General features: G+C 45.5%; 1 protein-coding gene across 3 annotated transcripts in view; it reads left to right on the plus strand.

Annotated features, from left to right (window-relative positions):
- Nucleotides 1-11,924, plus strand: part of LOC105480191 (CTD small phosphatase like) — a 119,921-nt gene extending 107,997 nt beyond the window's left edge. For all 3 annotated transcript variants that reach the window (XM_071091450.1, XM_071091451.1, XM_071091449.1), the window contains exons 7-8: nt 3,159-3,344; nt 8,201-11,924. In XM_071091450.1, coding sequence (XP_070947551.1) covers nt 3,159-3,344; nt 8,201-8,326 — 312 coding nt within the window. In that variant the 3' untranslated portion in view covers nt 8,327-11,924. The remainder of the gene's footprint in view (nt 1-3,158; nt 3,345-8,200) is intronic.
- Nucleotides 11,925-12,404: the final 480 nt, after the last annotated feature.

Consider the following 12,404-nt stretch of genomic DNA (forward strand, 5'->3'; position numbering starts at 1 on the left):
TGATATGAATCTGACCTAAAATCTACACTGGCTCTGACCAAAAAGAATGATTTCTTTGTCCTCTCCACTGTTTAAGGAAACTAGCAGATTCCCAAGCCTCCCAGTATGGTTTAGTGTTCCCCTTCACAGGTGTGGCAGGGTGCCCATGCTGTGTGGGCAGGCAGGATAGGCCTTGCTCCTCCCAGAAGATCCTTGCCTTGACCACTTCGAAACTCTGACTTTGATGGGGCTGACACCATCCATTTGTTGGTAGCACCACAGTTGTCTCCATGGGCATCTCAGGGACCCTGAGTGGTCCCAAAGATGAGTTTTCTGGGGCTCAGATTAGCCATTTGCCTGTCTCCAGGACATCACACAGTAGCTTCCTCTGCCATGTCCTGCTTCTGGATGGTGCCCTGGTGCCCACACTCCCTTCTCTTCCTCTGTGTGTTCCACTGCTTTGCTGACCTGGCCATTGCTGGTTGGGTCCCTCTTTGTGATGATGGAGGGGAGCGAGAGCCCCACTTGCACAAATGCTGCCAGACTCATCACCAGGCCTTAGAGCATAAGCCAGTGGAGTGGGATTCAAAATCCTGGCCCTTATTTTTGCATGTCAAAAAGAGAACAAGGCCGCAGGGAAAATAGAATCTTCCCCAGTGGGTCATCTTTCAGATGAGTGGTACCAAGCCTAATTGTTATCTGTAGCGTCAGTGGCTCTTCCAACAGTGCTCTGAGATGCTGAAGAGCCTGAAGTAATAACCAAAGAAATAAACAAGAAGATTGCACCGGTAGCAGTGAAGTGAGAGCTGGTTTTTGTTTGGGAAAATTGAAAACACTCTTCCTTGGCATTGTCCCCAGCATTTGCTTAAACATCCTTGTTCGGTTTCTCTTCCTGGATGGCTCCCACCTGCCCCTCCATCTGTCTCTTCAACCCTTCTCTTGCTGCTACTCCAGCCTAGCTGAGCCGAATCAGCTTCCAAGTGCAGCCTTCCACCCTCTTTCCTCCCTGATGCACATGTCCTGCTGATGGGTAGTCATGTCCCTGTCCTTGGCTCTGGGCTCGGCTCCCAGCCAGCAGTAGTGGTGCAGTGGACCTCCTTGCCTGCTGCCCAGGAGCCTGCAGGAACCTCAAGCTGACTGTCATAGCCTTTCAGTATCTGCTTCTTTGTCATTTCTTCCTTCATTCACCCAGCAAATACTTACTTAGTACCTATTATGTATCAGGCACAGTACTAAATCCTGGGGATATAGCAAAGAAAAAAAGAGACAAAGTCCCTGCCCTTGTGAAGCTTACATTCTTCACATTCATCCTCCAGGCCTCAGACTCAGACACTTTTTTGAAAGATAGGTGCCACCACAAGTGTTCATGATTATGAGGAAATGGATCATCTTTTTCCATTTAGAGCAAGCTTGTCCAACCTGTGACCCACAGGCTGTGTACAGCCCAGAACAGCTTTAGATGTGGCCCAACACAAATTCGTAAACTTTCTTAAAACATGAGATTTTTTGAAAGCTCGTCACCTATTGTTAGTGGTGGTGTTTTATGTGTGACCCAAGACAATTCTTCCAATATGGCCCAGGGAAGCTGAAAGATGGGATACCCCTGATCTGGACTCAGTTGCCCACAACCCACCCACGTGGCCCCTGGCTAGCCTCACCAGCAGGTAGCTGTAGTGCCCTGAGCTCTCACCTCCAGTGCCCTGAGCTCTCACCTCCCTTGGCCAGTAGGAAACACAGCTGCTCCTGGACTCTGCCTTCTACAGGATGTCCTTGGAGAGGAGAGGATGTTCCCGTGGAATCACAGCTGCTGCCTGCAGCTCTGCAGCCCACGTCCCACAGCTGTGCCGGCACTTGCTCTGCACTCCACTGCTGGCCTTCCCAGCGCCACCAGCCACAGGTGCTCTCTGCCTCCCTGGCAGAGTCACTGGGTCCCGCTGATGCCTGGTTGTACCCCTTACTTGGTCTTTGTGCAGGGGCCTGGCCTCGGGTCAGGCTTGGAAACTGCTCCTCTTTCTTCCAGGCCCAGCCACTCAGTATGGTCCACTCTTTTACATATCTTCAGTTATGAGGATTTTCTCTCAGAAACCCCTTTATTTCTTTATCCAAGCCTGCTTTGGGGGAAATTCCCTAGGTCATGAGAGGGGGTCAGGCAGGATGATCCCCAACTGTAAGCTGGGCTCAAATTCCCATCCAGCTCCTGGGCTTCAAGGAAGTGGATGGGCATCCATGGGAGTGGATGGCTGGGCACCATCCTGTCACTCAGCAGCTGGTCTGGCCCAAGTGCCCACGGGACCTCTAGGGGGCAGTGTCATGCCATTCAAGACACATTGGAGCCAGCTCATTCATTCAGTGGTGAAATTCGTGTTTCCTGAGCCCCTGTTGTGGTAGGTACTCTTGGAGGTGCCAGGGATGTGGTGGTGGGATGTTTCAGGCCTGGGCCCTGACAAGTAGTGAGGAAATCAAGCAATCCCATGTGGTGCTCTACTCTGTGAGGGAAACAACCCAGAAAGGAAGATAGAGGTGGCTCTAGATGGATGGGAGAGGAAGTCAAGACTGAAAAACCAGAAGACACATGTTCTGCAAAGAGCTGGGAGAGAACGCATGCAGAGAGAACGCTGGTACAAAGGTCCTGACCATGCTTAAAGCCAGTGTGGCTCCAGGAGCTCCAGATGGAGATCATTCAGCTGTGGCCACGTGGGACGCGGCAGTGAGGAACGTGGGCTTTACTCCAAGTGCAGTGTGTAGACAGTGGAGTTTTCAGCAGAGGAGTGACACGATCACACATATGTTTTCCAGTGACCACTCTGACAGCTTCTAGGTGAATGGGCTAGAAAGGAGGCCCCTTGGGAAAGACAGGTTTTTCACGAGGCTCACACAGCCATCCCAGGCCGGAGATTCGAGGCCCGGGCTAAGAGTGGTGGCAATATAAATAGAGAGATGCAAATGGAGTCAGGCTGTTTTTGGAGATGAAACTGACAATTTCTGATGGGTTGGATGTGAGAGAAATGGAAGAATCCGGTGCCATCTTATGTATACAGAGAGGAAAATAACCAGGATCCTAAAACACATCTAATTATTAAATCCCTTTTTAAAAAACATAATCTGGATCTTGCTGCTGTAGGTCAGGGTTTGGGGACTCTTTTAGGCACGCAGCCTTCAATGTGACACCTCTTTTCCAGTATGCAGACCCTGTGGCTGACCTCCTAGACCGCTGGGGTGTGTTCCGGGCCCGGCTCTTCAGAGAATCATGTGTTTTTCATCGTGGGAACTATGTGAAGGACCTAAGTCGCCTTGGGCGGGAGCTGAGCAAAGTGATCATTGTCGACAATTCCCCTGCCTCATACATCTTCCATCCTGAGAATGCAGTAAGTGGCCCCAAAGAAAGAAAATGTCATGCTCCATCTGAGCCCTCTGTCTTGCCAGGCAAGCACCACTTTTAAGCACCTACAAAAGAAGGTCTCTGGGTCTTTTCCTAATGAAATCCCAGCTCTGCCATTTAGCAGTTGCACATCATTGAACAAGTTATGTAACCTCATTGAGCCTCGGTTGCCTCATCTGTCAAATGGGAATTATAGGAATGCTGATCTCATAGGATTATTGGAGGTTGCAGTGTGGCAATATACAAAAAGCACTTAGAACAGTGCTTGAGACTGATAAATGCTATAAGCCTGTATCGTCTTATCAATATTTTTAGTATTGTTATTGACAAGGGTTCTGTTGGCATTAACCTCCTGGAGCCAGCTACTGCCTAGGACTTCATGACCCCTGTAGACTAAGGAGGCCTGATTGATCTCTTTAACAGAAGTATTTCTTAAGAATGAATAGGCCAGGCGTGGTGGCTCATGCCTGTAATCCCAGCCCTTTGGGAGGCCGAGGTGGACAGATCACAAGGTCAGGCGATCAAGACCATCCTGGCCAACATGGTAAAACCCCGTCTCTACTAAAATATAAAAAATTAGCTGGGCGTGGTGGCATGCACCTGTAGTCCCAGCTACTCGGGAGGCTGAGGCAGGGCAATCACTTGAACCCAGGAGGCAGAGGTTGCAGTGAGCTGAGATCCCACCACTGCACTCCAGCCTGGTGACAGAGGGAGACTTCGTCTCAAAAAAAAAAAAAAAAAAAATGAATAAAACACTTCAATAAGGTCTTCAAATGAGACTACCAAGCTTTGCTACCTCATCATGATGTCTAAAAAGCACCCATTGGGAACATTTCCTACATAAAGCTCCCTGGACCATGGCAGCTCTCGGTGCCTACTCACCGGGTGCCGCACAACTCTCAGGGCAAGAGGGACTGCCTTCCTGCCTGCTGCCTGACACTTCCAGGGGAAGAGAGGCCAACCAGGGCCTCTGGTGACTGCTGACCCCTCAGTCACTGCCACATCAGGCCCCTAGACCAGGCATGTTTCCCTGGAGAGGATGCTTCCTCTCAAGCACAGGCTTCTCAGATTCTACAAAAGCCTGCAAAAGTCCTTTCCTTGAATCCAGAACTCTGCAGTCCTGCTTGTAACCAAAAACAATTCAAACGCGATTCATTTGGCTAGTGTGGAATCATTATTTGAATAAATACCCCAAATGTATTTATATGTAAATATGTTCATTTTACTGAGTAAATCAAATTCAACATAATATATTTGGTAACGTGTCTCTAATGGATAAGGATTCCTTTTTAATATAATCACAAGTCATGGTCAGATCTGACAAAGTAACAGTTTCTTACATTGTCTAATATCCAGACTGTGTTCACATTGTCCCTGTCATCTCGAAGTGTCATGCATTTGGAGTATTTCAATGGGGATCCAAAAAGATCCATGCATTGCTTTGGTTACCATGTCTCTTCATTCTTTTGTAAACTTAACGTCTCCCCTTCCTCCCCTTTTCTCTTTTATGCCATTTATTTGTTGAAGAAGCCCTGGTGTTTTGTCTTGTAGAAATCTCCTACATTCTGGATTTGTCCAGCTGCTGCCTTGTGATGATGTTTAGTATGTTTTTATAGCCACCTTATATCCTCTAAACAAGTAATTAGAGCTCTACTGCTTGATTAGATTTTTTTTCTTTTTTTTTTGCAAGAATATATCATAGAGGCCAGATGCAATGGCTCACACCTATAATCCCAGCACTTTGGGAGGCCAAGGCAGGTGATCGCTTGAGCCCAGGAGTTTGAGACCAGCCTGAGCAACATGGCAAAACCCTATCTCTTAAAAAAAGAAAAATTAGCCAGATGGGGTGGCACACACCTGTGGTTCCATTGTGGTTCCAGCTACTTGGGAGGCTGAGGTGGGAAGATCTCTTGAGCCCAGGAGGTCGAGGCTGCAGTGAGCCATGTTCATGCCACTGCACTTCAGCCTGAGTGACAGAGCAAGACCCTATCTCAAAAAAAAGAAGAAAAAAGAATACATCATAGGTATTATATGCTTATGAAGATATATCAGGAGGCATAAAATGTCAGGTTACCCCACTTTTAAAGATTTAAAATTGATTATTGGGTTCAGGTGGTGTTAGCCTGATCCATCTATTATAAAATTCCCCATGAACCTCTCACCTCATAATTTTAGCAGTTGTTGGTGATCATTGTCTACACCCACTATTTCATGAGAAATTGCAAAATGGCAATTTCTATTTTCAGACTAATGAGTTGGTGTCCTAGCGGCCTCCAAAAGTAGCCAATAATTTTTTTTTAGTATCATTATGAACTCATGGATTTGTTGTAGTTTCAGCCCATTTGTTATTCTTTTGCATGCTCAAATTTTCACCTTTGGCTATGGAGATCCCTTAAAATAACAAGTCTTTGATATAGGTTGAATATTCTTTATCTAAAATGCTTGGTACCAGAAGTGTTTTGGATTTTGGATTTTTTAGGATTTTGGAATATTTGCATATACATAATTGGATATCTTGGGCATGGAACCAAGTCTAAACATGAAATTCATTTCTGTTTTATGTACAACTTGTACACATAGCCTAAAGGTAATTTTATACAATATTTTTTATAATTTGGGGACACTAAATAAACCATGTATCATGTGCCTGCATTTTCACTACCACCCAGCACATGAGGTCAGGTATAGAATTTTCCACTTGTGGTGCCATGTCAGTGCTCAAAAAATTTTGGATTTTGGGGCATTTTGGAACTTAGATTTTTTCAGATTAGGGATGCTCAACCTGTAGCTTCCTTGCTTTCTTAAACAACAAGATGTTCCAGGCTCTTCATGAACATTTCTTGCCTCAGCCCTGGAACCACCCATTTTTGTATGGTGCCTGGTTCCTATTAGTGGAAGTGGTATTTAGAGACCACGGTTTAGGCGAATTTTCATTGCTAATGGAATATACTTTACTTCTAGCCCATACCTCAGGGCAGAGCTAAAAATGACATATTTTTAGAAAGAAAACTAAATCATAAGTTCATACTGGTTTTTCCATTTCAATGTTAAGTTTTTATGTAACTTCTTCGCTTCTTTGTTTTGTATTTGTATCTCTTTATCTTATGCTGCAACTCTTGATTTCTAAAGATATTAACATAATTATATATTTGATTTATTCTGTAGTATATGTTGAATAATTTCAGTAGCAGTACTAAATTATGACTAATAATAAGACAACTGTATGCAGCTTAGGAATTTTTAGAGAGATGTACAGTTATAACACCATGTTTTAAAATCACTTGGATATCAGGCTTGGTGGCTTACCTGGCTGCCTGTAATCCCAGCACTTTGGGAGGCTGAGGAGGGAGGATTGCTTGAGCTCAGAAGTTTGAAACCACCCTGGGCAACAAAGCAAGATCCCATCACTACTAAAAAAAAAAAGAAAGAAAGGCTGGGGGTGGTGGCTCACGCCTGTAATCCCAGCACTTTGGGAGGCCAAGGGGGTGGATCACCTAAGGTCAGGAGTTCAAGACCAGCCTGACCAACATGGCGAAACCCTGTCTCTACTAAAATACAAAAACTAGCTGGGCATGGCAGCAGGCACATGTAATCCCAGCTACTCAGGAGGCTGAGGCAGGAGAACCCAGGAGGTGGAGGTTGCAGTGAGCCGAGATCACGCCATTGCACTCCAGCCTGGGCAACAAGAGCAAAACTCCGTCTCAAAAAAAAAAAATTAGCCAAGCATGGTGTCACATGCCTATAGTCCCAGCTACTTGGGAGGCTGAATGGAAGGATCACTTGAGCCCAGGAGGTCAAGGCTGCAGAGCTATGATTGTACCACTGCACTCCAGCATGGGAGACAGAGTGTGACCCTGTCTCACACACGCACACAAATCACTTGAAGTAATTGTGTGGTTGTGTCACCAATTTTATATACACTTAGATTGACTTTTATTGCTTTTTTTCTTAATGGTTTAATTGTATTTTAATTTATAACACATATACATGGTTCCAACATCAAACCTATAAATAAAGATAGAGAAGTCTGTTCATTTCTGCCTCTCCTCCACTCTCTCCCCATCCCCTAGGCGTAGTCATTTCTTTATTAACCCTTACTTTATTTTTCAAAATTATGTAATAAATGTGTGTGTTTCTAAGCTATCTTTAGATTTGAAAAAGGGCTAAAATGTTACTTTTAAACATGTTTGGTTTATTCAAATTTATTGATAAATCTCTTCTTTGTACCCCTGGCTACCACCCCTCGCCACTCCTCTGCCTAAAACTAAGGGAAAATCCTGTCTTTGCCCATAGCTTCAGAATGTTCTACAGTTTTAGACATCTGCTTTTAACTAACCACTGTTAAGCAAGGGAGGAAATTTACCACTTCTCTTTGTGGTGTAATATCGCACAGTGACCCTAAGTGAAAGCCTTCCTGTGTCCTGGATGTGAGCTCCCCGCTGTCAGTGGTTAGCATGTAACCTCTGACTCCAAGTGCTCGGAGGTGCAAGGAGCCGACTTGTGCAGTAGAAAGAGCTTTTGGAAGTTGGCAAGTAGCAAGGCTAGTTCTCATACATTCTATGCTATGCTCTGGCCACCTTTTCTGTGGCAGGAAAACAAAACAGGCAAATGCATACAAACTGGCTACATTTAACTTTGCCTCCCTGAGCCATCTCCCAAGCCATTTAGCTTTGGATTGGCCTCGATTTGAACAAGGGAACAAACAAAATGATGATGATAACGATGATGACACCAGTTGTCCTTACCAAAGAAAATGCTCAAAGTCCGGGTACCCACTTAGGTTAGGAGCAGCCCCCAGCGCTAGATGCAGTCCTGCTGCCTCCTCCATGCACTGTCTTCCAGGTGCCTGTGCAGTCCTGGTTCGATGACATGACGGACACGGAGCTGCTGGACCTCATCCCCTTCTTTGAGGGCCTGAGCCGGGAGGACGACGTGTACAGCATGCTGCATAGACTCTGCAATAGGTAGCCCTGGCCTCTGCCTGCCTCCCGCCTGTGCACTCTGGAACCTCTGGCCTCAGGGGACCTGCCTGTCCTCAGCTCCCTGGAAGCTGAAAGTGAGGATACTCCGTGCTCCACGCCACAGGGTGAATGTGGCCATGCCTACCTGTTTTGTTTTTTTAAGAACAGAAACAACTATTTTAAAAGAACTCTTTTAACAAATTTCATAAAGGGACATGCATTTTACTGGATTTGCTTTTCTTAAAACATACCAAAAAGAAAAAAATAGAAAAAAAAAAAAAAAAAGCTTGATCTCTATCAGACTTCCTTTCAACTGTCCTCCCTTCCAAGCAGACCACCTGTCCCCTTCTATCCCAGCTCGGAGCAGCTGACCCAACTCAGAATCTCTTTCCTACAGGAAGAAGTGCCTTTTGAATGTTATTTTAAGCTGAGAGTTAATTTTTCTACACAACATATTTCCAGACATCGTTTAGTCTTTTATTGTCTTAGATACTATAAGAAGATGAACATGACAATTTTCTAGAACCTGGTAGTGTGTGTGTGTGTGTGTGTGTGGCGGGGGGTGCTGAGGGAGGGGAGTGAGTCACAGGAGCCTGTCCCCCAACAGGTGTGACTTTGCTCTGACAACCTGTGGCATGCTGCAGGGTCAGGCTCCTGATAGGAGGATTTCATGACTATGTCATTGTCTCCACTCATTTTTGACCCAGTTTGGAATGTATCTGCAATTGTGTAGCTCAACACTTTAGGAAACAATAGATTATTTTATATTATTATTTCTGATGGTGACAACTTTGTCTTGAGGTCACATTTTCCCCTTGAAAAGTGACATCCTGTCCATTCTGCTCTTACACTACTGCCATACATTTGTGTTTTTTGTTGTTATTGTTTGGGGTAGAGCAGTTACAAGAAACCCTAAAACTTTTGGATACAAAATAAATGTTTATTGATTTTTAAATCTTTCCTTTCCAAAAGCTGGATACATATGGAGCTGTTTGGGAATTTTCCTTGCTGCTACCGCGCTGCCACCAAATGGAATTGACCAGCGGCTGTTACACTGTTCTTTGCCACTGTGCCTATGCTCAGAATATGCTCACTGCTAAGCTACAAACTCGGACAGGGTCAAAAACAGAGGTGTCCCACCCCATTGCAGCCTCCACCACCTGTAACCCTTTCCTGGCATTGGCCACTGAAGGGTACAAAGGCAAAAGGGCCAAAGCACCACTTAGGTGTGGCATGGATTTTAAACTGCAGTCAGTAACAGATCCTGTTTGATAAATAAGCTGACTGTTCTCTCTTGAGAACCCATGGCCTCAACCAGCCACCAAGCTGATGTGGCCCAAGTCCATCTCTTGGTCTTCTCCTTTGAAGCACAGCCTATTTCTGAGCCAAGGGTTGGGGAAGCCTGTCTAGATGTGGGACTCAACGCCCCAAACCGGGGAGAGGAAAGCCTCCCTCCCCGCAAGGAGAGCCCAGGCGCTCTGCAACCTTTCCCAGTTTGGTGTTTAAGCAGTGCCATGTTCCTTGTTTGACAACAAGACAGTCTGTAAAGTATTGCTCTTAAAAACAATTAAAAAGGACCCTTTCATGTTGGCACCATTGCCTTAGTCCTCTGCGGGTTGGTCTTCAGCCAGCGTTCTGGCGGGAGTGACTGGCATTAACAAGACTGGAAATCGGGGGTCAAAGTAAAATATCTTTGCTTTGTTTTCATTCACAAAGTAATGAAGCCAGCTGCCAATTACGTCCTCCCAACAGCACTTTGGTCTGTGGACTACTGTGTGAATATTCAGAAAGGAAGTAAGTATTCGGGGATGAACAGGTCTCCCAAACCCAGTAATCCACTCGCCAATTCAAATAGAACAGCCCCTTGCTAGGTATTACCACAGATAATGACAGTTACATGGTAGAACTGCCCATGCCACAAACCTTTATTATTTGGAAAAATAGTCATTAAATGAACCCACTGCCTTAAATGTCTCGAATGTTGCAGTCAAGTGTCTGTCATGTGTTGATATCCACACAGAATTAGGCCCTAATGAGAGCCTTAGACCCTCAACCATGCCCCCTTCATTGGCATCACAGGGCCTTATTTGGAAGAGGGGGCAAAGAGGATGGAAATCGTAAAATATTTCAGGGGAATCGAACCTAGGAATAGTGCTCCACTTCTGACGATGGAGTGAAGACACTTGGCAGGCTTGAGCCAGACATTTCACCTAGTAGTTCCTGAAACTGTGAGCACCGTTGCACTAAGCCAGTGCAGAGCTGTTAGGGACGGGGCCCAGCTCCTGCCACCACAGACACAGAATGTCTTGGGAGGGCCAGCAGGTCCTCTGAGGGTTCTGGAATCTGTGCACCTTATTTGATCACACTCCAAAATTCCGTTTTTATTTTAACCCTTGAACCTGCTTTATGTATATAATCAAAATATCTATATCTATATCTATATATATTTTTAATCATCTACATGTAAATGAAGCAATAGAATTCTAACATAAGGCCAAGAAATGAGATGAATGTTTGGGGTTTATGTTTTTTAAGGTAAATACGGGTATTGTTTTTAATTATTACCATTTATTAAATTGTGGGCTTTGAAACCTAATGAAACCTGTTAGCCACTTCTCTGTGCCATATACTTCCCATGTTACCAAAATACCCCCAACTCTTTAGTCAAAAGAGAACCCTGACCTCCTGAGTTTCCACGGTCCTTTCTGTACCAGGTTTAAATATAGTCTTCTGGAGAAGTATTTTTGACATTAAGCTCTGGGACAGGACACCTTGGGTTTGTGGACTCCAGCCCACTATGATGTTATGACTTCTCTGGCCAGGCCTCTGGTGGAAGTGCACGGGCACTCCCAATGTTGTTAATGCTCTGTCTTCCATTTGTTCTGGAATCCTGTGTGTTGGTCTGTTGTTCCATGCATTAGCTGTTTGTAAGTAATGCATTTGCATACTGAAAAAGGAATGCCACCTGCCACAGTTGATGGTGAGGAAGGTCCTTTGACGTGGTGCAATTTTGATGAGATGTCTCTGGGGACACAAGGACGCCCTAATGATGCTGACTTGTCATGGTTGCAGCATTTGAACTTTTGGTGTTTAAAAAAAAAAAAAAAAATTCGTTAAGTCTATAACCTGGCAACATTTTACAACCCTGTATTTTTAAAGATGGCTTTCTAATAAAAAATCCAGAACCACACAGCCCTATGGTCAAACACTCCTACGTTTGTGCCTCTGCTCTTAAAGGTGCTGTGCTGGACAGTTGGCATGCCAGGGTTTGAGAAGAGTGGATGGCTTGACGTACTTGCAGTTAACTGTTCATAATTGACTGGCTGCCTCTGTTCCTACCGTACTGTAAATTTGATCATGTCTGTTCCTGTTCCATTCTCCCAGGAGCTTCTCTGCAGACTGACACACCCTCCCCCACCCCAGGTAGTGGAGATGCTGGTGTCTGGGTAGTCATGGATTTCTGTTGGACATTTGAATGTGATAAACAATCCAGCATTACTTGGGAAATGCTACATGTGGAATGTGCATGTTTCCAGGGGCGAGTATTGTCAATCAAAAGGTTTGCAATGATTTCCTTCCTGCCAAAAATAAACATGTGAAACTGCGCTCTCTTGTGGATGGACTGCTTTTCTACCAGCAGCGCCTCTCCTCCCTCCCTTCCCCACCTCCTGCACAGCCTCATGCCATCACCTTGGGTCTCCTGGTATCCCCACTTCTGGGGAACAGGGTTGGACGGGAGTCGGGCTGCAGCACTCCAGGAGCCACAGACTGATCTTCTAGCTCCTCCATCCCACCCAAATTGCCTGTCACTCCAAGGGTGACTGCTGTTCAGCCTCCTGGCTTCCTCTCTCCAGAGGCGGTATGGCTCACTGTCCTCCCACAAGGATTCCAGCCCTCCCAGCAGACTTGAAAATTCAGCCTGAGAGAACTGGGACCTCCCATTCCATAAGAGCCACAGGCATGGCCGGGCGCGGTGGCTCAAGCCTGTAATCCCAGCACTTTGGGAGGCCGAGGCGGGCGGATCACAAGGTCAGGAGATCGAGACCACAGTGAAACCCCGTCTCTACTAAAAATACAAAAAATTA

This window comes from Macaca nemestrina, chromosome 2 (genome assembly GCF_043159975.1).
Source record: "Macaca nemestrina isolate mMacNem1 chromosome 2, mMacNem.hap1, whole genome shotgun sequence".
Classification (NCBI taxonomy): domain Eukaryota; kingdom Metazoa; phylum Chordata; class Mammalia; order Primates; family Cercopithecidae; genus Macaca; species Macaca nemestrina.